The sequence below is a fragment of the Eutrema salsugineum genome, unplaced genomic scaffold (genome assembly GCF_000478725.1).
Source record: "Eutrema salsugineum unplaced genomic scaffold, Eutsalg1_0 scaffold_8, whole genome shotgun sequence".
NCBI lineage: Eukaryota > Viridiplantae > Streptophyta > Magnoliopsida > Brassicales > Brassicaceae > Eutrema > Eutrema salsugineum.
In genome coordinates, this window is record NW_006256414.1 from 10,043,469 (window position 1) to 10,069,055 (window position 25,587).

Sequence of the window (25,587 nt, forward strand, 5' to 3'; positions counted from 1 at the left end):
GAACATCATGATTCCACAACTCTTGCAACTCATGAATCAAAGGCTACAAGAACACATTAAGAGATCGATTCAGGTGGTCAGGACCTGGAATTAGAATAATGAGGAACAAAAATTCTCTTTTTATGCACAAAGTTGGTGTGTACTGTAAGGTGTGAAGATGAGTGGCAACAATGATTATTTCTTACAATGCTTCCAAAAATGGATTGAAGCAATATGTACATAGTTCAAGGTGTATGTTTCTACTCTCATTGGCGAAATCATGATACACTGATTGATTGAAAGTGTTTTGAAGCTTTTGCATCTAAAAGATGCACAATTTCACCTCCGCTTGTATGCTCTGGATACCAATTTATAGACTCTGTTGTACACCCACATATATATATATATATATATATATATATATATATATATGTTGATATAATTTGTTAGTTGTTCTGCTAATGGCAAATACCACATACATTTATACGAGGTTTGAACGATTTGACAACGTGTTAACCACATATGTTGGCCAAAATTTTTCAACCAATTATTGATAGATTTAAATATCCATCATTTTTTAGTCGAAAATGTGTCAATAAATTTCTGACTAAATAAAAATATTCATTCGATTATATTATGTATTTTTCTTATTAAAAGTTCTAAAACTAATTTAGTGATTTTATCATTATGCATACTAATCTTTCTTTATTAATAAATAGTTTTGTTTACAAAGATGGTTTGAATCATAGGCGAAATGTTGGAAATGATTAATTTAATAAGCTAAATGAGATAAATCCAAAGAAATTGGAGTTGATGATCTTTTTACAATGAAATAGAGTTGGAGAAAATTTGTTTGATGGAGTTGTCAAATATTTGGTTTTGAAACATGTGGTCTTTATTTTTAATTGGGTTATTAAGAAATTCATGCATTGTATTTGTGTTGTTTTACTTCTATAACAATTATTTTTAATAAAGTGTGATGTTTAGTGCAGTGGCGGAACCAGCCCAAAATTCTACCAGTGTCAATTTAATTTATCATAAATATAAATTAAAATATTATGAAATATTAAATAAAATATAAATATATTTTCTAAGTGTTAACTGTTTAAAAAATAGTTAATATTTATTAATTATTAAAAACATTAAGTAATATATTTTTGTCAAGAATTAAATAAAAATCTTATATGGTTAAGAACAGAAGTGAAATTTTAATAAAATAAAAATATAATTGAGAAGGAAATATCGAGTATGTGATAATAAAATGGTTCAATTATTTATGAAAGTAAAATTTAGAAGTGGTGGACTTTTGAAAATAATAAAAGAAACAGAAAAGAAACAGAAAAAATAAGAGAACAAAAAGAAAAAAACAGTTAAATAGTAATTAAAATAAGGGGGAATTGCTAAAAATAGGCCACAATTTGAATCCAAATGCAAAAGTATACCCCAAATTCAACCTATTGCAAAAATAGGTCAAAGGAGTAGAGAAATCACTATTATCTCCTACATGAGTAAACAAAAAACGGAGGTCTCTATTACGATTTTAACCTTGCGAAGTCTGCAAATATTAATGAAGTCTGCAGAACAGACTGTAAAAGAAGTCTGCTATATTATTAAATCTTATTTTAAAATTATATAAAAATAATTTAAACTGAAATTTGTTTCTATAAATCAAATGTCAATAAATATGATCTATATAAATTAGAATTTAATAAAAATGAATCATTTTAAATCATCTAAGATAAACATCAAAAATGAATAATTTTAAACTAGGGTTGCAGACTTCTTTATAAATCTGCTAAACAGACTGTAAAAGAAGTCTGCTATATTATTAAATTTTATATTTAAATTTTAAAATTATATAAAAATAATCTAAACTGAAATTTGTTTCTATAAATCAAATGTCAACAAGTATGATCTATATAAATTATAATTTAATAAAAATGAATTATTTTAAACCATCTAAGATAAACATCAAAAGTGAATAATTCTAATCTAGAGTTACAGACTTCAAAAGAAGTCTACTCTATTTTGTAAACCTTATATTTTAATTTTAAAAATTATATAAAAATAATTTAAGCTAAATTTTTTTCATAAATCAAATATAAACAATATTGATGTATATAAATTAAAAATTAATATAACTGATTCAAATTAGACCAAAAAAAAATAAAAATATTTATTATAAGTTTTAATTTAGGGTTACAGACTAATTTAAGAAGTCTGCATAAACCGTAACCAAATTAAAATTAAAATATCTACATAAACCGAAAATAATTAACCTAACCGGATATTTTTAACCTATTATATAAACGAAACATATTAATTGTTACCTAAATTAGAAACCTCGACTCCTTCTCTGTAAAACAGCGCTGCGCTCTCTCAGTCGCTGTATTCCTCTTCCGACCTACTCTCCATTTTGCTGGTTTGCTGTAGTTCATCTCTTCTGTCCCTTTTCATCTTTTTCACCTCTTGTTTTGTTGTTACAGATCTATCTCCTCGCTCATCTTCCCGTTGCTCCACTCTCCGTCGCTCCTCTCCACGTCGCTCCTCTCCACGTCGCTCCTCTCCACGTCTCTCCTCTCCCCGTCGCTCCTCTCTCCGTCGTTTCTCTCCCTCGGCTGCAGAGAATCTCCGATGGAAAACTCCATATCTAGATCCATCTTTGTTAACATTGGACTAAGAGAGTTCAACGGATTTCGAGGTATAGGGTTTAGTTGATGATAGTTGATGATCGAGTATGCAGAATGGCATTATTACCAATACTAGCCAAATTATTGCCTTGTATTGGTTTGAACTTGTCAATCTAACTACAATGATCTGATACTTTTGTGACTGGTTTCTTGTATCTATTTTAGTTTTAATCCTTGAACATTGTAGCACAGTTTTATCATTTTGTTTCTCTTTACTATTTGCTTACAACTGTTAATGCCCTGAAATCAGTTTTCTTGATACGTGGATTTTGTGCTTGTAATATGTGTTGGATTAACAGAGCCACTCCAGCTCCATCGTCAAAGCTGCTATCTATTTGGACGTGAGAGAAGAATCGCAGACATTCCTACTGATCACCCATCTTGCAGCAAGCAGCATGCTGTGATTCAGTACAGGTAAATATTATGACCATGGATCTAACGAGAAGAGGGGTTTTAGGTTAATATTAATGTCACGGTGATTGTCTCTGTCTCAGGGAAGTGGAAAAGGAGAAACCAGATGGTATGATGGGGAAGGAAGTGAGGTAAAAATCTGTTTGCTTTTTCACTTTGCTTTAAATTTTGCAAGTTTTTTGGGTTTAAGATAAAACCTAATTTCCCTTAATGTCACCTTGCAGGCCTTACATTATGGATCTTGGCAGTACCAATAAGACTTACATCAATGTGAGTGCTGAATTGCATCCTTTCTTTATTGTTTCTATATAATGGTTTAGATCAAACGTTTCTCATGAACTTTTTTTTTTTTGCTTTTTCTCAGGAAAGTCCTATTGAACCAGAGCTTTACTAGTATGAGATTTTCGAGAAAGATACCATCAAGTTTGGTAATAGCAGGTATGCTGGTTAAGAACATTGCGGTTTTTTTGCTTTTTCCATTATGAATTACTATCGTGCCTATTTTCGTTTTGATCAATCTTTGCTTGTTTGTGTCCATTGTTTTGGTTAACACAGTGTTGCCTCTTGGCATCTGCTTTCACGTTTTATGGCAGTGTCTTGACATATTTTGTTCTTTTGGTTGCAGCCGTGAGTACATACTATTGCACGAGAATTCTGCTTAGTGAATGAAATCAGAGACACGCAGCAAGGAGAGCGCTTATCTTAGGGATTTAAGAGATAGTTTTAGCAGCTTCGTTTCTGCTTTTCTCGAAACTGATTTCTACTGTGCTGGTGACAATCTCGATATTATGTTAATAACATTTAGAAAGCTTATGATTACTTAGACATATCTCCCAATCTAATGTTGAATTTACGAGAGATTTTAATTTCTATTTTTGGTTTTGTAAAGTGACCCTTTGCTAAGAGAAAAAGGTTGGCTTTTGGGTAATGAGATCAATCTGTACTTTATTGAAGCTTCTTGAGGCGTTGGACCAATCCGTGGGTTGTAAACATGTCAGAAGAAGCAATGTACAAAAGCATGGTTTTACATCGAAGTGTTTGAAGTCATTTAATGTAGTATCAGTTTTAAAACCACCAAGTATTTCAAATTCAGAAAAACAAATTTTACGGCCAAGTAGAAGAAAAGCTCAGATACATAAAAGTAAGTGTTCATATACATAAAATTAAAAATTATTATAACTATGAAGCAATCTGCATAAGTATGATAAAAGCCTAATCAAACAAAAAATTGATTTTTCTATAATTACAAAACTTGTCAAACTCATGTTTATAAGATTTAGGTGTGAATAATAAGAATAATGCAAAAAACTGGAAGCATAATGGTTTGAACCCACGTACTTTGGGCAACAAGTGGGTCAGTTTCCACCAGACCACAAGAGTTTGTTAACGTTGTTTGCGTTAATAAAGAAATTTATATACTATCAAGACCGTTAACAAAAGTGGCCAATAGTTAAAGTTGAGGACAAACCATGACAGGTAAATGCAAGAATAACTGATTTTTCAATCTTATACAAATGCAAGAACAATAACAAATAAAAATAATTGAAAGGAAGTAGACTTCTAAACTTCTTTAGAAGTCTGCGAAAATAGCTAAATCAAACAAGAAAATTCATTACTTTGTAATTATAACACATAATAACGTCAAATTCATATAGATGCAACATAAAAAACAAATAAACATGTCAAGACAAGAAAATCATTTTTACAAGTAACAAATATTTCAAAAATGAATTTTAAAAAAAAATAATTAGGCAGACTTCTTATGCACGCTGCTATGATATGCTACTACGTAACAGCAGACTTCATCTACAGACTTCTTTTAGAAGTCTGCTTAGATGTGCTAATTACCTTTTAAATCAAGAAAATTCATAACTTTTATAATTATAACACATAAACACACCAAACTCATACAAGTGAAAGAATCATACCTAAAATGCATTTACAAATTTAAAAAATTAAAAAAAACATTACAAATATTTTATAAAATTGCATTTTAATTTTTTTTAAAAAATGCAGACATCTGTTCAAAGTCCGCTGGGAAAATTTCACGTTGAAGTCTTCTAGAAAAAGGTTATTTTTGCATTGGTCTGCTAATGAGTAAAGAAGTCTGCTATAGTAGAGAAGTCTGCTTATGAAGTCTACTCTACAAAAGAAGTCTACTCGAGGTTATTTTTGCAATTGACCAAAATATTGACTTTCGAAGCAGACTTCTGCTATGCGCAGACTTCTTTAGAAGTCTGCTTGTAGGTCAGATTTGCATTTGACCGAATCTTAATTAATTTAATAGCAGATTTCTAAAGAAGTCTGCTATTTTTTTTTGGTAGCAGACTTCTTTTGAAGTCTGCTATAAAAGTCAAAAGTTGTCAAAATCTTGGTCAATTGCAAAAATCTTGGTCTGCTATAAAAGTCAAAGATCGACAATTTTTTTGGTCAAATGCAAAACTAACTTTTTCTTCTCGCAGACTGCAAAAGAAGTCTACATGATTTTTTTTGTTTACAAAGGACAATTCGCAGACTTCATTTTGAAGTCTGCTTACAAAAATATGAAAAAAGTCAATTGCAAATCTAACCTTTGCGTTGACTAGCAGACTGAAAAAGAAGTCTGCTTTCGCGAAACAGAGTTAAATGTTAAAGAAAATGAAGTAGATGTTTACTTACTTCCAATTTAAACTCGATTAACTTTGACATACACCCAGAATTTTGTATAGCACCGATAGCAAACTAGCTAAGTCGTTGTTATGCAAGAATCTCCAAAAATAGATGATTTATGAAATTGAAAATTATGAAAAAGAGCATGAAAGAGTTTTTTAGATGAAATTGGAGAGAAATTTGTAGGTAAAATGAAGTTATAAGCGACACAATAAGCATTTAGAGCTTCAAAATTGGTTGGACAAACATTTAGAGCTTCAAAATTGGTTGGTAATGGAGGTTGGCAAAATTGAAGAAGATGGCATTTTCGTAAATAAGTGATATATTTTAGGATGGTTGTGTATTTTTGGTATTTTTCAGAAAAAATAAAAATTAAATATAATGGCATTTTCGTGAATATATGTGGTTGTGAAGAGATAGTAGGAAGAAAATGGCATTTGTTGAAGAGGGAGAAAAAAGAGGTTATTTTTGCATTTGACTTCAAATTGTAGGTCATATGTGCAAGTATCCCTTAAAATAATGGTAATTGACCTATGTGAAAAATGAGAGTAAGTTTAGAAGATTGTCATGGGGTCAGTAAACTGATCATGCAAAAATTAAAGGGGTCAATAAACTGATTTTACAATAGTTTACCAAGTTTTTTCTTCAAATTATAAGTAAATATTTTGGTAACAAAAATCCACATGGGTCATTTGACCCTTCTCCCAAAGAACTACCTCGCCACTGGTTTAATATATATATATATATATATATATATATATATATACCAAAAGAATGAGAAAATAATTGAGTTATTATTTTGACCCACAAAAAAAGAGAGTTTCGGGTTATTGAAAAAAAGTCATTTTATTGTGTTATTAAAACTTTCATGTATTGTATGTGTTTTTTCACTTATCTAACAACAGTTTTTAATAAAGTGTTATTCCATTCATCCATTGTATATATTCAATATGTATCGGTTTTCCTAACTATTTTTTGAAAAATCGCTTCCGCTTCGTTTTGTTTAATCTATTTTTTGATTCCACGCAACCTGAGTGGGCACTATCCCAAAATGTTTTGGACCCATAACTAGGTCGCGTTTAGAAAATCATAATGTAGTGACACGATTTAGAATGTTTTAAACACAAACCTTCTAGTTATATAGAACAACGGTAGATGAACAATTTATACTATTAAAACAGATGGACTTTTCATCTCTGCATGATGCATCCAAACATATATATATATATATATTTTTAGTCTTTGCATCCAAACATTCTTTATTTTTTGAAAAAAAGTTTTAAAATTAATCCAATTTGGTGTAAATATTAAATTAAAATATATTTTTACATTTAAATTTAAAATCAAAAATATAGATATGAATTTGATTATCTTGGGTTTCTTTAAAAATATAGGTTAGATATTTAGATCAAATCACAAAAGTTATTTGTTATTTTATATTTGCAAAAATAAAAACTAAATATTACTTTAGATTTAATTTACATATTCTAATTTAAATAATATTTTCATAATAGCGTAATTAATAAATAAATAAGTTATTCAGTCTAAAATTTCAAATATTAAAATTTAGTAGATATTAATATTATAATATAATATGTGATAGAGCGGGTTAGAGTTATGTTTTATAATTATGTTTTATGTGTATTAGTTTGTCAAAAACATGCAAAATAGTAAACTGATTTGAAGCACTCAAAAAGAAGAATTAGCTCATTTTAACACTCATAAATATATAAATTAGTTATATATAGTTTATAATTAATATTATGTTGATTGTACTTAAATAACTCATATTCTTATTCTACTAATATACAAATCTATAGTATTAGATGATAACAAAATTTTTGATTTGTAAAAAGTTAGATTTACAAAAATTAATTATATATAAACATAAAAATAAATATAACGATATTATAAAGAGATATTTACACTTAAAGGCACTTTTTATAACTCATATTACATCAAAAGATACTTCTAGCTATTGAGTAACTTTCTCCAATATTTGTCCTATTTTTTTCCCATTCAGCCCCTCAGTTAAAAAACAAAGTTACTAATTCTCTTTCCTAATGCTCTCTATCACGTGCTCTTTCTTCTTCACCAACTATGCTTCTCCTTTTCTGACAGATTACAATAATTTAGAATCTGCAACTAAATCGATCTTTCTCACCCTCAAAATACAACCATTTTTTTTATTCCCTTTTCAATTTTGGATTTTATCCTTTAAGATTCTCTCCCTTTTATATACAAACCATACCAAATTACTCTAATTCTCTCAAGTCAGAGGGAAGATTTTTGAAGCAAGCCACGATGTTCATACGCCATGTCAGATCGTGAGTTTTTATCATCTCTATCCTCTTCAATTTTTTCGTGATGAAGTTGAATCTCACCACCAGAATCATCTCCGTCGTTTTTGCCCGTTTTTTCTTTTAGACATTTTCCTGGTGTTTGGTTTGAGAATAAAAAAGATACCAAACTATAGTGTCGGTGAAGATGGTCAACATCTCGTGGATATTGCCTACATGGATGCAGTCTAAGCAGTCGTAATTTAAAATAGACAAAGCAAAGTGGCTATAAGATGGACAGGTATACGTGGATATGGTTTATGAAGTGGATCGTTATGGATATCATCTACTCCTCTTGTCACCATTCTATGTACCCTCTGCTGTGGATACTCTTGAACACATTTCGGTTTCTACAAAAATGTTGGATACCGTTTTTGTTAACTAGCCAGTCCTCAGTCATGAATCTTTATCAAGTGGATATGTGTTTGTGGATACACGCCTGTCACTCCTTTCCATATGGATACGTCAACGTGGACACCCCATACATAAGCCTCCTTTCTATAAAAACGAATCCTTATCAAAGATAGTAACATCTGGTTATGGACATCGATAGTTGGATACGGTATTCATTGAAGGAAAAGTGCCTCAAATAGCTGGACACACTTTTGTGGACACAAATACGTGGATACTCTTGTACTACGACATCAGCAATAAACGTTGTCGCCTCTGTGGATACTCGCTATACGTTGGGACATCAATATCTGGACACAGTTATGTGGACACTCTTATGTGGATACTCTTGTACTACGACATCAGCATTCAACATTGTCGTCTCCGTATCGAATTCCTCATTCAATTCAGGATTTGGAATAGAACGACACATTTAGACACAAAAACAAATTGAACCGATACTTTTCCTGGATTAAATTGTCACATTGCATGTGGATACCAGTATACCACACATATGAATGCAACTGAAGTAGTTCTTTAGTGGATACAACCCCCGTGGATACTTGTGATTTCACCCCGTGGATACTTGTGATTTCATTGTTCTTGCATTGGACGCCATAGTTAGAAGGTGGAAGCGTCTCTTATTGGATTCGAGATAGTTGGCTTCAAACATGGAGCTTAGTATCCCATTCGAGATTAGCCTCATATGTTGCAAGAAAAAAAAATCCAAACCCAATTACCAAAAAACATAAAACCCTAATATACATCAACCCAGATTCTCTAAATCCCAACCAATCAAAGTGAAAGGGGTATGATTAGTTAGAATGCGAAGTAAAAAGGGTATGAGTGAAAGAATATTTTTTTTGGGGTTTACCTACAATATTGGAAAGAAAATTGCAGGAGCGATTAGTTTTAGAGATCTGTACATATCTGCATTGACAAAGAAGAAGATCTGTTTCTTCCACAGTGATAAACAATGACGATTTTAATTTTGGTAGGAGATCTGTTTTGCTTCCATTCAAAGGGGTCGCTCACAGATCGAAAGATTCTCCGTCTTCTAATTATCTAATTTTCTATTCTGGCTATTTTACTTCTCTGCCTATTTTTTACTTCTTTGGCTATTTTTTTTACTTCATAAAGTCGGTGAAAATGATTTTAAAAAGTTGTAAATAGGTATCATTAAGAGGGACAATATGGTCCTCACACATTGAAAAAGTCACTAAATAGCAACAAGTGCCTATCTTGTTATAATAACTCATGAAAGTGCCTTTTACCGTAAATCACTCTATTATAAAAGCTGATTAAAAAAAATTTTCGTGCATCTGCACATGTTTAAAATCTAGTTTTATAGAGATAAAGGTCATAAGTTTGATGTAATTACATAAAAAATGTAAAATAATGGTGAGATCATCGTATGTAGTACGTATATATAGTATGTATACGTATCATTATCCCTATAGTTTATAAACCATATACTTAATAGATGTCATGTTCAAGTTTGGCTTGGTGTAAATCCCAAACATAGTATATTCAGGTTGTGAAAACCAATAAATTACCATTTTATTTGTAAGAAATAGCAATTAAAGTTTGTTGTCTTAGTAACCATAAGGAAAGTCATAACTAATTAGAGTTAGCATCCGAGGTAACAAATATTGTTCAAAAAAGATATTTTTAGAAGTTCAACAAATCTAAACAAGACATATATATATACACACACGCATGTCTTAAAATTTGCAAAACCAAAAGCACCTCTCGGGGAGAAAAGTAAAGAAGTTAAATAAGACAATGAAGCTTCAAATGTTATGCCTCGCTTTGGTTTTACTAGCCGTTGAAACTAATGCAATTAAGCAAGGAAAGAATGTAACAATCCCAGCACTTTTAGTGTTCGGAGATTCAATAATGGATACAGGTAACAACAATAATCTCCCAACTCTTCTAAAATGCAACTTCCCTCCCTACGGCAAAGACTTTCCCAATGGCTTCGCTAGTGGAAGATTTTCTGATGGAAGAGTTCCCTCTGATCTCATCGGTAAATTTTTTGAAGTCTTTAGTTTATTTTTTACATTTGTTAATATAAAATATTTTATTTTGTATCGTGACACATTTGTTTTAATCAAATTCTTTCAGCGGAAAAGTTGGGATTAGCTAAGACATTACCAGCATATCTGAACCGGAATTTAAAGCCGGATGATCTTCTTAAAGGTGTAACGTTTGCATCTGGAGGAACTGGTTATGATCCATTAACGGCTAAGATTATGGTATATTATTCTTCATTAATGTTAGCTTTATATTAAGTGATATATTTTATTTTGATTCTTTAACAAAAAAATATAGTTATATATATAATAAGTACCACATATATGCCGGTTTGTAATTTATATTTTGTAGCCCGTGAAAAAAAAAGAATACACAAGTAGTATAAAAAAATTAGTAATTTTTTTATTGTGAATTTAAAAAACTATATATCAACCTAGTTTTATAAAGGTAAAAAAATTAAAATTCTTTTTTTTGAGGTTTCTATTCTATTTTGTAATTTTCTTAATCTAAACTAAATAGTAATTATTATTCTTATTTGTTTTTCATTTTAGATTTTTAAAAATTCTAATATATTTTTTAATATCCTTATGCTAACCTGAAATAAATAGTTTTTCTTCTTTGGTTATAAACTGTGGTTTTATTCATTTTTTCATAATTTTTATCCTTTTTATTTTTTAGGATTAAGAATCAACTATACATTTTTTTTATCAACTATGGTTTTATTCTTTTTTATCGATTGTTTTTTCCTTAATCCAACCATAATTTTTATCCCCTTTACTTTTTAGGATTAAGAATTAACTATAAATTTTTTTCTAATAAAATTTCTTAAAATATAATTAAAAATTACTTAAACATATCTCAAAATCTGATATTTTTCACAATCTAGCTAGTTACTAACTTTGAATCATTTTTATTTTGTTTTATGCAGTCGGTGATATCAGTGTGGGATCAACTAACATATTTCAAAGAATATATATCAAAGATCAAACAACACTTTGGAGAAGAAAGAGCTCAAAATATCTTGGATCATAGTTTTTTTCTCGTGGTTTCTAGTAGCAATGACCTTGCTCACACTTATTTAGCTCAATCCCATAGATATGATCGTAAGTCATATGCCAATTTTTTGGCTGACTCAGCAGTCAAATTCGTAAGAGTAAGTATTTTAAATATATGTTTATACAGATATAAATCAAACTATGATAGAGTTTAAACTAACACAAATCATTTTCTATATAATATTTAGGAATTGCATAAGCTTGGAGCACGAAAAATTGGAGTGTTTAGTGCAGTGCCTGTTGGATGTGTTCCACTTCAAAGAACAGTGTTTGGAGGTATGCTAACAAGAGGATGTAATAGACCTTTAAACTACATGGCAAAACAATTCAACGCAAGGCTTTCTCCGGCACTTGAATCTTTAGATAAAGAGTTGGATGGTCTTATCCTCTACATTGATGTTTATGATACTCTTTTCGACATGATTCAACACCCTAAAAAATACGGTAAGTATATCTAATATATATGTATGTATATATATTTCATTTGTACTATGAACTAAATTATGAGCAAATTAACACACCATGTTTCAGGTTTTGAGGTAGCTGATAGAGGATGTTGCGGTAGTGGCGCTCTCGCAGTATCTTATATGTGTAACATATTGAATCCATTCACATGCTCTAATTCTTCGGCCTATGTATTTTGGGATAGCTACCACCCCACTGAAAGAGCTTATCAAGTGATTGTTGACAACTTGCTTGACAAATATTTAAGCAAAGTCTTTTGATGTTAATCATCTAAATCAAACTTATTTATATCTTCGTGTTTCTCCATCTAATTCTTGTCTCTATGGAATAATTCTTTCAATTTTCAATGTATTCATTAAATTATTAAATATAAGACTCATTGATTAGAATGAACATGTTACTGAACGAATATTGTTTGATATCCAAGAGTCACATAGAAACAAATCGGATTACTTAATATTGAATTGATATCTATCTAGTCCATGTGGGATGATTTTATTTGCAGTTTATTTTGACATGAATCATAAAATCACATAAGAAGGCACATATATCCATGGGAGAACTCATAGTTCATAAGAAAGAATCAATTCTAGTAAAAGTAACAATGATAATTTACTCAATACATACAACTTGAGATATAGTTGGACTTCTTGGAGGAGAATAGTGAACAACTTGAGTTGAATTTCGTCTCATAGATCAAACTATTAATCCTCTTGAGTCATGAGACAGTAGAACAAAAATTTGGTTTTTTTGCCTGATTTCTAGAAAAATGCACTCATAATAGTAATCGTTTGATGACATCTTGTACCAACCTGTAAATCTCTCTAAAGCAAAAAAAAAATCATTCATTCCATGACTATGATTCTAAAACCATCACCATGTGTTCAACAATTGGAAACCAGTTTATTGCATCTCTATCTCTCTATAACTCTTCGACTGTTTCTAAAATCTCCAAAGTCTGTGTCTTTACCATCACTATGCCCATGCCGACTTACTCCTCCTCTTCCTCCTCTGTTAGATCCCCTGAAATTCCCTGAACCGCGTCCTCGGCTGCTCTTTCTATCAAACTCATCATCAAAACCGCCTCTTCTGCTTCCCATTCTTCCCCCAAATCCACCACTATCTTCTCTGTTCCCTCTTGATCTACTAGCTGAGGAACTTGACCCTCTGTAATCTTCACCATCACTATCAAAACCATTCCTTCTGCTTCCTGTTCTTCCTCCCCTCCCTCTTGATTTATTAGCCGAGAAGCCACTTGATTCCTTGTAGCCATCAGATGCATTATAGTCATTATAACCACCCCGTCCACCTCTCATTCTTCCTCGATTCCCTCTCGATCTATTACCAGAGAAACTCGACCCTCTGTAATCTTGCTCATCCATGTCGTCATCAGATTCTGATGCTGAATAGGAGCTTTGTTTACCCTTAAACCCTCCTCTTGCACCGTTGTTTCTTTGGCCACGCTTTAAACTGGACCTGGGACCATCGTCCTCCAGATCAGACGCGAGCCCGAACTCATCATCCGACCCAAAACTCAGTTTTTTTGAAGGTGGACCTCTCTGTGTCGCAGCAACGTGGCTTGATTTCCACCTAGGAGTGACGGAAACCTCATCATCCGAACTGAAACCGAGCTCATCATCCCTAGAGAAACCTCCCCTATTATTTCCATGTTTGTTTCTACTGTTGTGAAGCCTTGAACCCTCTCTTCTATATGCATTGAAACCAGCCTTTGACTCCGGGAACTGTTCATCCTCTGAGAACTCTTCAGAAGCAAAAGAAGATCGAGCTCCTACTGGGACCTCTCTATCTCCAGTTTCGTCTATCTCATAGCTATCAATGTCATCTTCGTCGTCAAAATCATCAAACCCAACACCAGGTTTTCTGCTCCTGCCAGGCTCAGAACTTTCTCTGACTCCTGGAGGAAGATTACCAAATTCTTCTTCAGGATCTCTCAAACCATCCTGCGGAAGGTTTCCATTCTTTCTGCTGGAATCCGCATATTCAAAAGCAGCCACTTCTGCCCCGTCTGATTCATCGTCATCAAAATCAAAGTTCCAGGCATTGAAAACATCATCCCGTTTCACAACCCTCTCTGTTTGTGATTCAGTAAAGCGATGTGTTTCTTGTGTTTTGTTCTCTAAGAAAGCATCCGGTGGACGCTTGCAATCACAATGAAAACATGCCATGTTTCTCCTATAGTTCAAGAAGTTGCATCTGCCATAACAATAAGCAATATGATCAATTCCATGACATTATAATATTTGTCAGTATGTGTCTTTTTCTCAGATACAATACAACCCCAAGGGCGTAGCAACTTACTCGGGGCATTCCCATTCTCCCGGAAGGAGCTGTCTCTTTGGCCTCTTTGCATCACACTGTAAGCAAATGGTGTTCTTTGCAAAGTTCATGAAATCGCACCTAAGAACAAAAAATAAGTGGTACAAGTATCAAAATTAGAACATAAAAGTAAACATGCGCTTAGTGTGCCGAAATCTATGTTCTGTGGAAAATTTATGATTTGTGAAGCCTCAAAGTCCTAAATTGTATAATATAAGTGGTAACGCTAATAGGATATACCGAAACTGATCCTTAATGTGAAACTCATTATACCAAACCTAAAACTAATAAGTAATCGGTTTGGAAGCCTTAAGATTAAATGTAGAAGATTTATAGATCTCACCTAGCTTCATCTATTATTACTGATGTGCATTGTCGCGTTGAAATCAGGACACATTCTACGATTGACACGAACTCATAAGACTCTTTCTTAGTTCAAGCTAATAAGTAGAACAGGGACAACTGGCCAAAACATGAGGACTTCACGCTTCTATACAAAGCTAAGGCCATGCTTACAGAGGCTTAAAAAGAATTAGACGAGGTCATTAAAAGAGCAAGGTGTGACTTACTTTGGGCACAGCCAATCTCCTTTCTTCATCTCAATGTCATCACGGCCAACCCGTCTTTTAGGAGGTGGCGGGGGCTGCTTGGCTTTAGGGGGCGCTTTCTTGATAACTGGTGGAGTAAGATTAGGATCTATTGGTACGCTACTTAGCTTGACAATCTCATGCAGCAGTTTACGCACCACGGTCTTCACAGACTTTTTCTTCAGGAGAGTTTTGTTGGCCACTGTTCCGCTCAATGGGTCAAAACCATAGGTGAACAAAATGCGCATGAGGTCAAGGGTTCGAGCCTCATCCTCTTTGTTTGTCAACAAAAACGCCTTTTCGCACGAGTTCCTCAAGCTGCAGGAACTGCAGACCTGATATATGAATGAACGTTATCATCTGAAGAACCTATTGATAGTAAATCAATTAAGAAATTAACCATAAATCTCAAATGGAAGAAAACAGTTAGGTTAGCAAAGGAGACTTCATGAAACCTAAAAAATCGAATAGCCACAACCCAATCCTCTAGCTAAAAATAAAAGAAAATGTGTTACAATCGGAACCTGAATTCGATTAAAATGTAAAATGTAGACACAGTAACCAAACCCCACAAAAGAACTAAAGAGACCTGGAGGTTTCTAGTAGATATCACCGAAGTCTCCTAAACCCTAAGCTACAACACAACCAATGAGCCAAAGACTAGGTCTCTCTGTTCCTCCTTTCTCCTATTTGTTCTATTCCTTATCATTCATCCATACGTATCAAACATCTCACATTCTAGTCCCTATCAAAATCTTAATGTAAGAGATCCTCCCTAAACACAAATCAGTGAGATTGAAATGGCATTGATAGCTAATGATAGAAATTACGAAACCACACACCACACAAGTTCATACAAAAGCTAGTCGATTTCAGTATAAATAACTTATAAAAACTTTTGCTTACATCTCCTTCATCGAGATGGACACGCTTCCTCAATAGTTTCCCCGAGAAAACCACTTTTCTATCGGTCGCTGGACATCCATGGCCGACAAGGATTTGAATGTCATTTCTCGACAATGACCTGATGAAAAAATAATCATATAAGCAGACCTCAAAGCAAAAACAAAGACCAGTTGAGATAAGGTTTCAATTTCGACTTAAAAATAACTTGATAACTAGTTGTTCAAATGCAATGCATATAGCTTGATAATACACCACGCAGTATAAAGTTGATCTTAGACGAACAAAATTATAGACCACATCACAGTCAAAGAGGCTAAAAATCGATTCTGGTCTGATCAAACTCAATAAAAATGTAAACTTTATTTGATTGAGAAGCTGAAACAAACCTCAGAATATCGAAACGGTCTTTTCCGAAATTGATACAAGCGTTTTGAACAGCTCTGAAATCCTGAAACAATGCAACTCCAGAATTTTCTTCACCACCTAATCCCACATTAGATGACGATACATCGATCCCCAAACTCTGCACCATCTCGTCTTCTTCGTCTCGTTGCCTCCTATGATCAAAGTAATTCTGCTTCACCAACCTCTCCATAAGCTCCATCCACTCAGGCCATGGATGCACCAGCTCAACCACATCTTTACTCAACTCGCCAGAGCTGAGCTGAGTCGACTCAGCCGCGCGAGAGTCCGGTTCCTCATTAGCCACGGTGGATTCACGTTCTCCAGGTTGAGCAGAAGAAGGTGTTGGCTGATTTGATTGTTTGGATTGGCGCCAGGCACGGATACGCTCGAGGGTTTCGTCTTGCTCAGAGTGACGTTTCTCGATAGCATCGATTTGATCGAATACGAAGCTAAGGCGAGAAGAGAGAGATGAAGCTTTGTGATTTTGATCAGGGGAAAGGTTAGAGTTGTTGCTCTGTGTGGAAGTAGAGAGTGATTTTCTGAGAAATGGTTGGAAAAGGCGGCGGCTTTTAGGTTTTATGTGGAAGAGAAAGATGCGTTTGATGAGGAGAAGAGAGATTGAATGAGCCATTGTAGAGGAAGGGACATAGAAAAGGAATTCAGAGAATGATGAGGGTTGCAGAATCAGCCATTGTAATGGTTTCTTAGGAAAAAGGGTTTATGCCCCTATCTCTCTCTATTGTTAACTTAAACCCATCAAAAGAGTCGCATTTTCTCAGAGACTCAGGCTGTCTCAGATTTTCGGTTTGATTCGGTTTAAACACATTTTTTCAGTCTAATTTAATTGGAAAAATCACACATTTCCCCTCATAAATATCATATAGTTGATAGATTTGTTTAAACATTCAATTTCAACTTAAATTCACCTCACTGAAAAATAAAAAAGTATTTCTTCCAATTAGAAAATTCAAAACATCTTTACACATAAACATTAGTTTGAACGGTTTTGTAATCTAAACTTAATAACAAATTACTTATACGGATAGTAAATCGAATAAAAAACCCTCAGTGAACTTGTGTTCAACTTGTGAACAGCGACATTCAGGTGGATTTCGGATGCAAACTCTATGGCGCACCAGAGACAGTGACGCACGTCCTCCGTGATTGTCAGTTCGCTCGTAATGTATGGCTCCAAACTCCAATCGGCTCCCAAGCTCACATCCATACAGTCCAGATACCTGATTTTCTTACCCAAGCAGCCTCCCTTGTAAGCCTCCCCCTGACTGGACTCCACGCAGCTTCATTACAGTCGTGGATATGTTGGCACCTCTGGACTGCGCGCAATAACAGAGTCTTCTCAGACAGAGTTTTTACAGAACAAGAGGTAATAAACAAGTTGTTTGACGATCCTCTAGCTGAACTGGTTGCTTTGAAGCAAGATAATGATTCTGTTGAAGTGTATTTGGAAAACTTTGAGACTGCTTCTTCAGGGATCCCACTATCTGAGGCTCACGCTATGAGTATATTTCTCTCTAATATGGCTCCACACTTGTCACTATATACTCCCCAGTTCACAGTGACTAACGTGTGTGAGACAGCTCAGATTGCTCAACTCCACGAGTCTTCCCTCCTTTGTACTCCAGTAAAGGCGTCAAGAGCTTCCTTCAATCCACACTACCAAAAGTCTCACTCCCATCAGTTCTACAAGACCCCTGACTCCCTAACCCACCTGAGGCGCAGAAAGCTTTCGCCTACAAACCTGATTACGCCCAGAAATCTCCATCAAAGTCCACCACTTGGTCTTACAACGAGATGCAGGAGAGAATAAATAAAAGTCTTTGTATGTTTTGTGAGGAGCCCTTTACTCCGGGTCATCACCTCAAACATAAGAAAGCTTCCATGATGGATGGCGATGATGAGGACTTCTTAGAGGATGAAGAGGATTCAGATTAAATACAGGGAGTGGATGATACATTTGAAAAGACACCTGTAATTTCAGTCCACGCTCTCAGTGGCACTTCTATTTTCTACTGTATGTGTGTCGTCGGCGAGTATGGTAAACGGAAAATCCATATCCTGGTTGATCCCGGTAGTACTCATAATTTTTTGGATATTGCCGTTACCAAAGAACTCGGTTGTCTATTGGAACAGATCAAGCCTATGACAGTTGCAGCAGCCAACGGTAACCGCCTTCTCACCAGCTTTAAGTGCACTGACTTTACCAATGGTACACTTTTACTACGAGGTCTGTACCCTTCCACTAGATTGCTGTGATTTAGTTTTGGGAGTTCAGTGGCTCTGTACTTTGGGGCCTACATTTTGTGGGACTTTATGAACCAGCCAACAAACTTCTATTGCAAGAACCCCAGATTGTGATGCTTCAAATCAGGGAGTACGATGACTCACATTTTACTCCTGATATGATGCTCTCCCATTTGTCGGCAGGAGTGACTGATCCATCTATTGATAGTTCGTTGCAACCTCTCCTTAAAGAATTTAGTGATTTGTTCAAAACCCCTGATATCTTACCCCATTTTTGAGATGGTTTCGATCACCAAATTCCACATGAATTTGGCGCTAATCCTGTCAACCAACGCCCATATCGTTACTCATTGCAAACAGACAAAATTGAAAAAATAATGCAAGAAATGCTTTCTCAAAACATCATTCAGTATAGTAACAGTCCCTTTGCTTCACCTGTAGTCCTGGTTAAAAAGAAGGATGGTACATGGAGGTTATGCGTGCATTATAGGGGTCTAAACAAGCAAAAAAGTGAAGGACAACCATCCTATATCTTTACTCGAGGATATTCTTAATAAAATTGGGTGGTTCCAGGTACTTCTCAAAGCTATATCTTCGGGCTGGTTTCAACCAATTGCACATGAGTCCTGCTGACGTTTACAAGACAGCTTTCAAGACCTTCAGGCCATTACGAATATCTTGTCATGCCTTTTGGGCTGACAAACACTCCTTCAAATTTCCAAGGGTTGATGAACAATGTGTTTCGCTCTGTTGCTCGCAAGTTCATTCTCGTCTTCGTCGATGACATTTTAGTCTACAGCTCCACCTGGGAAGCTCACCTAGGGCATTTAGCAGAGGATTTCTCTATTCTACATGCCAATCAACTCTTTCTCTAGCCCTCGAAGTGCACTTTTGGTGCTACGGTCATCGAGTATTTAAGACATTTTATTTTTGCTGCAGGTGTGAGTACTGATCCCTCCAAGATCAGAAGTATCGCCGGTTTCTACTAATCAGAAGCAACTCATAAGCTTTTTGGGTTTGGCTAACTATTACCACAGATTTTCAAAGGGTACAATGTGGTGGCTCGCCCTCTCACCAAATTGCTTAAGAAGGCGGGGTTTACATGGGTTTTCAAGGCTACAACTGCCTTTGCGGCTCTTAAATCTGCCCTCACATCATCATCTGTTCTTGTCCTGCCTGACTTTGAGAAGACATTTGTTGTTGAAACCGACACTTCTAGTACATGCATTGGTGTGGTCCTAATGCAAGACAATCATCTGATTTGCTACATCAGCCGTGCACAAGGACCTCTTCACCAGTATTTTTTTTGTTTATGAGAAGGAACTTATGGCAGTAGTTCACGCTGTACAGACCTGGAACACTTACTTAGCTCATCGACCTTTTGTGATTAAAACTGATCAGAAGAGTGTCAAGTACCTCCTGGAACAAAAGGTCTCTACACCGTTCCAGTAAATGTGGCTCTCAAAACTCATGGGGTACTCGTATGAGATCCACTACAAACAAGGAAAGAAGAATCAGAAGAGTGTCAAGTACCTCCTGGAACAAAAGGTCTCTACACCGTTCCAGTAAATGTGGCTCTCAAAACTCATGGGGTACTTGTATGAGATCCACTACAAACAAGGAAAGGAGAATTATGCCGCGGATGCTCTCTCTCGTGTGTCTGGTTCAGAACTCTTACACATCTCTCTTTCACAAGCACATCAGAAGTTTTATGACTCACTACAGCTGTTGTGGGCAATCTAGAGGGCAATCCTAACTCACATCCGGTTTTTACATACAACAATGGCGAGTTACGCAGGAAAGAGAAGCTCGTTGTGGAGAACAACACAGATGTGAAGCTTCACATCTTAAAATGGTTACATGATTCAACAATAGGGGGACATTCAGGTCGTGATGCAACCCTACAAAGGGTGAAGTCTCTATTCTACTGGCCCAAAATGAGTTATGAGGTTCAGAATTATGTGAGGAACTGCGCCATCTGCCAAAAGAGCAAGTATGACTTGTTAGCTAAACCAGGTCTCTTAAACCCTTTACCTATTCCTCTTGGTGTATTGGAATCCATTAGTATGGATTTTATCGAGGAACTCCATCCATCTTCAGGCAACCATTGCATACTCGTGGTCATTGACAGGCTCAGTAAGTATGCCCATTTCTTGGCTCTGTCTCACCCGTACACTGCTCTGGAAGTAGCACAACTCTATTTGGATCAGGTGTTTAAGTTACTTGGGATGCCAAATGATATAATCAGTGATCGGGATCCAACCTTCCTTAGTGAAGTGTGGAAAGAGTTGTTTCCAACAGATCTTCTCTGCTCAACCAGACTCAGATTTCAACCTGGTAAACGACGTCCTTGACCCCCAAATAAGTGCAGAGACCAATGCTCGCCTTATACGGATCCCAGAACCCAAAGAAAATTTCGCAGCAGTGAAATCCATTCACACAAGCAAAGCCCCAGGTCCTGACGGGTTTTCCGCTGGCTTCTTCCATACATACTGGCCTATTATTGGACAGGATATTGTGAAAGTGGTCCAAGAATTCTTCGTCACAGATGCCTTCCCAACTCGGCAAAATAAGACCCATATTCGCCTTATTCCGAAGATTTTGAACCCGAGGAAAGTCTCTGATTACCGCCCGATAGCCCTTCGCAACGTCTACTATAAGATAATAGCAAAAATCTTGAAAAAGAGACTACAAACGTGTCTTTCCAGCCTTATTTCGGAAACCCAATCAGCTTTTGTTTCTAATCGAGCAATTTCAGATAACGTCTTGATAACTCATGAAACACTCCACTACCTTCGCACTTCGGAAGCAAAGAAAAGATGCTTCATGGCGGTCAAAACGGACATGAACAAGACATACGACAGAATCAAATGAGGTTTCCTGAAAGCTTTGCTCTTGCGATTGGGTTTTCATGATAAGTGGATCAAATGGATAATGGAATGTGTAACGACTGTATCATACTCTTTCCTCATTAACGGAGGGCCGCAGGGAAGAGTCCTTCCGCCCAAGGTTTACAGCAAGGAGACCCGTTATCTCCCTACATCTTCATCATGTGCACAGAAGTGTTAGCTGGTCTATGTCGCAAAGCACAGGAAGACGGATCACTAATCAGAATTTGAGTTTCGTGGAGCATCCACCACCTCCTGTTTGCAGACGACACAATGTTCTTCTGCAAATCAGAAGCCACCAGTTGCTGCACACTGTCCTCGATCCTTTGATGGTACGAATCTGCCTCCAGGAAACGTATAAACCTTGCTAAATCCTCCATTACGTTCTCAGATAAGACTCCCAGGACCCAGCATCTCACAGCTAGGAGAATCTTAAACATACACGTGCCACGAGTGTATGGGGATGAGAGATCAATTTTGCACCTATCATAGCCAAGAGAGCATCGTTAAAACGCTCAATGTCTCGAAAGCCTAAACCTCCAGCATTCTTGGGCGCTGCAAGTCTTGACCATGAAATCCAGCTCATTTTCCTCTGATCTGCCTTAACGTCCACCAAAACCGAGTAAGCACATATTTGATTTGTTTACAGAGCGATTTTCGGAGCTTGAAGCAGGACATAGAGTAAGACGGCATCGATGAGAGGATCGACTTGAGCAGCACTTGCTTTCCGTCAGCTGAGAGGAAGCATGATGCCCAGCTGTGAGATCGTTGTCTAATGCAATCCACAAGACTTGCAAAAATGTCACATTTTCAAATCCTCTGAAAGGGGATGGGCTGGCTAGTGGGTAATGGTGAATCCATACGTGTATGGGATGACCCCTGGTTGAGTACAACTGTGCCTCTCCGCCCCTATGGCCCTGCTTCACCGACAACTCAGAATATGAGGGTATCGGTACTATTGGATCATGACTGCAACTCGTGGAATTGGACACTTATTAGAAAAACGATTCCCGAGTATGAGGATCTGATCCGACTCATACCAGTTATCTCATCGAGACAAAGCGACCGTTTGGTCTGGCTCCCTGCAAAAAAATGGAAGATACATGGTACGTTCGGGCTATGGCATCTCAGCAACTGAGATAGTCCCTGTTCGATACTGAAACTTTAACTGGCAGCACAGCATATGGAGACTCCGTACAGCACCTAAAATAAAACAGTTTCTCTAGAAGGCAGCTGTAGAGGCTCTCCCCGTGAGTGTTCAACTTGTGAACAACGGCATTCAAGTGGATTTCGGATGCAAACTCTGTGGCGCACCAGAGACAGTGACGCACGTCCTCCGTGATTGTCAGTTCGCTCGTAATGTATGGCTCCAAACTCCAATCGGCTCCCAAGCTCACATCCATACAGTCCAGATACCTGATTTTCTTACCCAAGCAGCCTCCCTTGTAAGCCTCCCCCTGACTGGACTCCACGCAGCTTCATTACAGTCGTGGATATGTTGGCACCTCTGGACTGCGCACAATAACAGAGTCTTCTCAGACAGAGTTTTTACAGAGCAAGAGGTAATAAACAAGGCTATTTTGAACTCAAGGGCTTGGTAGGAAGCACAGAAACCTGGATATGTCCCGCCACCATATCCTCCTGCAATCCCTCCGACCGATCTTCACACTAATGCCTGCTGCAAAGTTGATACTGCGTGGCACTCATAATCTCAGGCTTGCGGAATGGGCATGGTGTTTAATCTCAATGCAGGTAACCAGACTTCCAGCTTCGCTAGCTCCCGACGTCAAGTCCACTCAGCGTTAGCAGTGGAAGCATGGCCATTGCGTGAGGCCCTTGTTGTCGCTATGGATAGAGAGCTCGATGACATTCAGTTTCTGTCGGACTCCATGACACTGGTGAATGTACTCAAGTATCAGGAGATTCATACTGAGATCCATGCCATTGTTAACAATATACGTCAATTGGCGTTATATTTTTCTACGATTTCTTTCGTTTATGTTCCCCAGTCTCCAATGTCGAGGCGGATTGTATTGCAAAGGATGCTCTTCGAGCTCTTTTGAACCTTTTGATTGATTAATGAAGTTTAAATGTTCTACCAAAAAAAAATATCCATATATATATAAGGGTTTTGGAATTCTGACTGTTTCTATTTTCTTAATTTCAAAATTTAGTATACTTTTTTAAATCGGAATAGTTCAGAAATTTCAATCCTTCACTAACTATAATAGCATGGTGTAATGACGGTCTCAAATAGTTAGGAATTTAAAGTTATTGACAATTGAAGAGAACAGATCAAATAGTAAACATTCTGTTTAAATATGCATTTCATTCGAAATCTTTGTTTCAGATACTTTAAGATCTATACTTCGTTCTTTTAACAACTTTTTTGTTACATTTTGGTTCCTTAAAAGTTTATATAGTATCTACAGTATGTATAATATATTATACCGAAATAAATCATAAGAAAGAGACATGTGCAAGTCGATAGTGTTAGATGTATTATTTAACGATTATGTATATTTTTTTTTAAGAGAACGATTATGTATTGTTTATCTAAAGAAAATGGTTATGCTGCAGATATTTTACATCTGCAACTGTAGGACCGCGAAAATCCGATTAAAATTATGAATCAAAAATAGCAATATTATAAACGATGTGTTAAGGTAAGAGATTATAACGAGAGTTTGAAAACCGATTAAAGCAGACGAAAACACGGAGTCGAAATATGATCTCTTTCCTTAACTCAATAAACCGCTGATAACACCGTATTTTGACCACTTTTATGGATCGTTTTGAAATACTTTTGTATGTTTTTAATTGCTTTTAAGTACTTTTATTACGTTTTTCTAGTATTTGTACTTCCAAGACTCTTTTCAGGTAACTTAGGGAAAAGCTTAACAAAATGGATAGAAAACCAGATCTCAGATCAGAGTCAAACCGTCAGAAGTTCACCCCCGATTGAAGGTCTTCTCACTGTCTGATCCAGCTCAAATTTGGAGATCTTAAAGATGGAAGTATCAGCTTTCCATCACACTTTACAGCTTGGCAATCCAACAGTTCAATCAAAAGATACGTGAAGAGCAAAATGTCCCGTAAACCAGCCGGCGAGCGTTTCCACCCGCGGCCAACAGACCATTCCCAACGGTCACAACCACCGTGACCGCGGCCAGCCACCCATTACCCACGGTCACACACATCCCGACCGCGGCCAGCTAACTCCGACTTTGAAGGCCTATTTCTGAAGCCTGTATCATTTTCCCAGCCTCAATTCCGGAACCCTAGACACCAGAGAGTATTGGAGACTATAAAGACATGTGATTTAGGTTTTTAAGAGAGAAGAAGAGAGACGAAATACTTTACAGAAATTTTACTTTAAGCTTTGTTTTTAGGTTTTAGGGAGAGAGAGATCTGTCTCTTGAACCCTTGTTTTTTCTTTTTCAATTTCGGTTTCTATTCTACTTTTTAATATTATGTTTTTGATTTCGTTAATTATGTCTGAATAGTTTTATTGTTGGGTCTAAGGGATTTTCGATGCGGATTTATATATTCGGTGAGGATTCTATGAGCTTTTGAGCCGAATCTTAGAACTTTTTCTTCTGAATTCGTTTTTACTGCATGAAAGTAGCGTCATGAACTACAATCTGATCCAGATGCTTGGTGACACGAAAGTGTTCATCCGGTGTCAGATCAAGTTTGGGAGAGCAAAACAAACATAGGAGTGGAAACCTACCTATGGGCGATTTGTGAATGCTGACGAGTCTTAAACATAATGCATCTCTTCTTTTCCAGAGCCAGAGTGGAAACCTACTGGTCAGGGTTGAGAGAGATAGTTGTCTATGATCACGACAGTGGCGTATTCATACGTCCTTCACTCCAGTTCGAAAAGTTTAAGCTAAAATCTTATCAAATTTACTCTCTAGCGATGTTTTGAATCATTCATACCCCTGAGAAAACTTCCCTGAACCCCAGCGCCTCTTTTCTTATAGATTTACACCGATTTTCATTCAAGCTTTAGTCTAGTTTATTTACCTTTCAATCGATTTTTATTCAAGCAATTAGGTTAGGCATTTTTCCCGTTTTCACCCGTTTTCGTTAAGTTTAGTTATTAGGTCATTTTAATTCCCGTAGTTTCTCTTTAAAATTCGTTTTTACGTTTTAAACACACCACCAAAACCCTCACAAAA

At 36.0% G+C, this 25,587-nt stretch overlaps 2 protein-coding genes across 4 annotated transcripts; one reads left to right on the plus strand and one right to left on the minus strand.

Moving 5' to 3' along the window:
• Positions 1-10,243: 10,243 nt before the first annotated feature.
• Positions 10,244-12,275, plus strand: LOC18009636 (GDSL esterase/lipase At3g43570). 3 transcript variants are annotated; one of them, XM_024149097.1, is made up of 6 exons: positions 10,244-10,487; positions 10,586-10,716; positions 11,424-11,648; positions 11,739-11,826; positions 11,914-11,994; positions 12,082-12,275. In XM_024149097.1, the coding sequence occupies exons 1-6, from the start codon at positions 10,244-10,246 to the stop codon at positions 12,273-12,275; spliced, it is 963 nt and encodes a 320-aa protein (XP_024004865.1). The 3 variants fall into 3 exon arrangements, with proteins under 3 accessions (XP_024004865.1, XP_006392463.1, XP_024004862.1); XM_006392401.1 differs by having other exon boundaries at positions 11,739-11,994; XM_024149094.1 differs by having other exon boundaries at positions 11,739-11,994; positions 12,103-12,275.
• Positions 12,276-12,793: 518 nt separating this feature from the next.
• Positions 12,794-16,946, minus strand: LOC18009555. Its single transcript, XM_006392402.2, has 5 exons — positions 16,232-16,946; positions 15,846-15,963; positions 14,922-15,274; positions 14,335-14,433; positions 12,794-14,229 (listed from the first exon to the last, which is right to left on the minus strand). Exons 1-5 carry the CDS (start codon positions 16,879-16,881, stop codon positions 12,930-12,932), a joined length of 2,520 nt encoding a protein of 839 aa, XP_006392464.1. The 5' UTR covers positions 16,882-16,946; the 3' UTR covers positions 12,794-12,929.
• Positions 16,947-25,587: the final 8,641 nt, after the last annotated feature.

Coding starts and splice junctions, on each gene's coding strand:
- LOC18009555 (XM_006392402.2), bottom strand. CDS start 16,881: ATGGCTCATTCAATCTCTCTTCTCCTCATCAAACGCATCTTTCTCTTC. Junction 15,964..16,231: donor GACCGTTTCGATATTCTGAG/GTTTGTTTCAGC, acceptor TTTTTTCATCAG/GTCATTGTCGAGAAATGACA. Junction 15,275..15,845: donor TCCATCTCGATGAAGGAGAT/GTAAGCAAAAGT, acceptor TTCATATATCAG/GTCTGCAGTTCCTGCAGCTT.
- LOC18009636 (XM_006392401.1), top strand. CDS start 10,244: ATGAAGCTTCAAATGTTATGCCTCGCTTTGGTTTTACTAGCCGTTGAA. Junction 10,488..10,585: donor AGTTCCCTCTGATCTCATCG/GTAAATTTTTTG, acceptor AAATTCTTTCAG/CGGAAAAGTTGGGATTAGCT. Junction 11,995..12,081: donor TCAACACCCTAAAAAATACG/GTAAGTATATCT, acceptor ACCATGTTTCAG/GTTTTGAGGTAGCTGATAGA.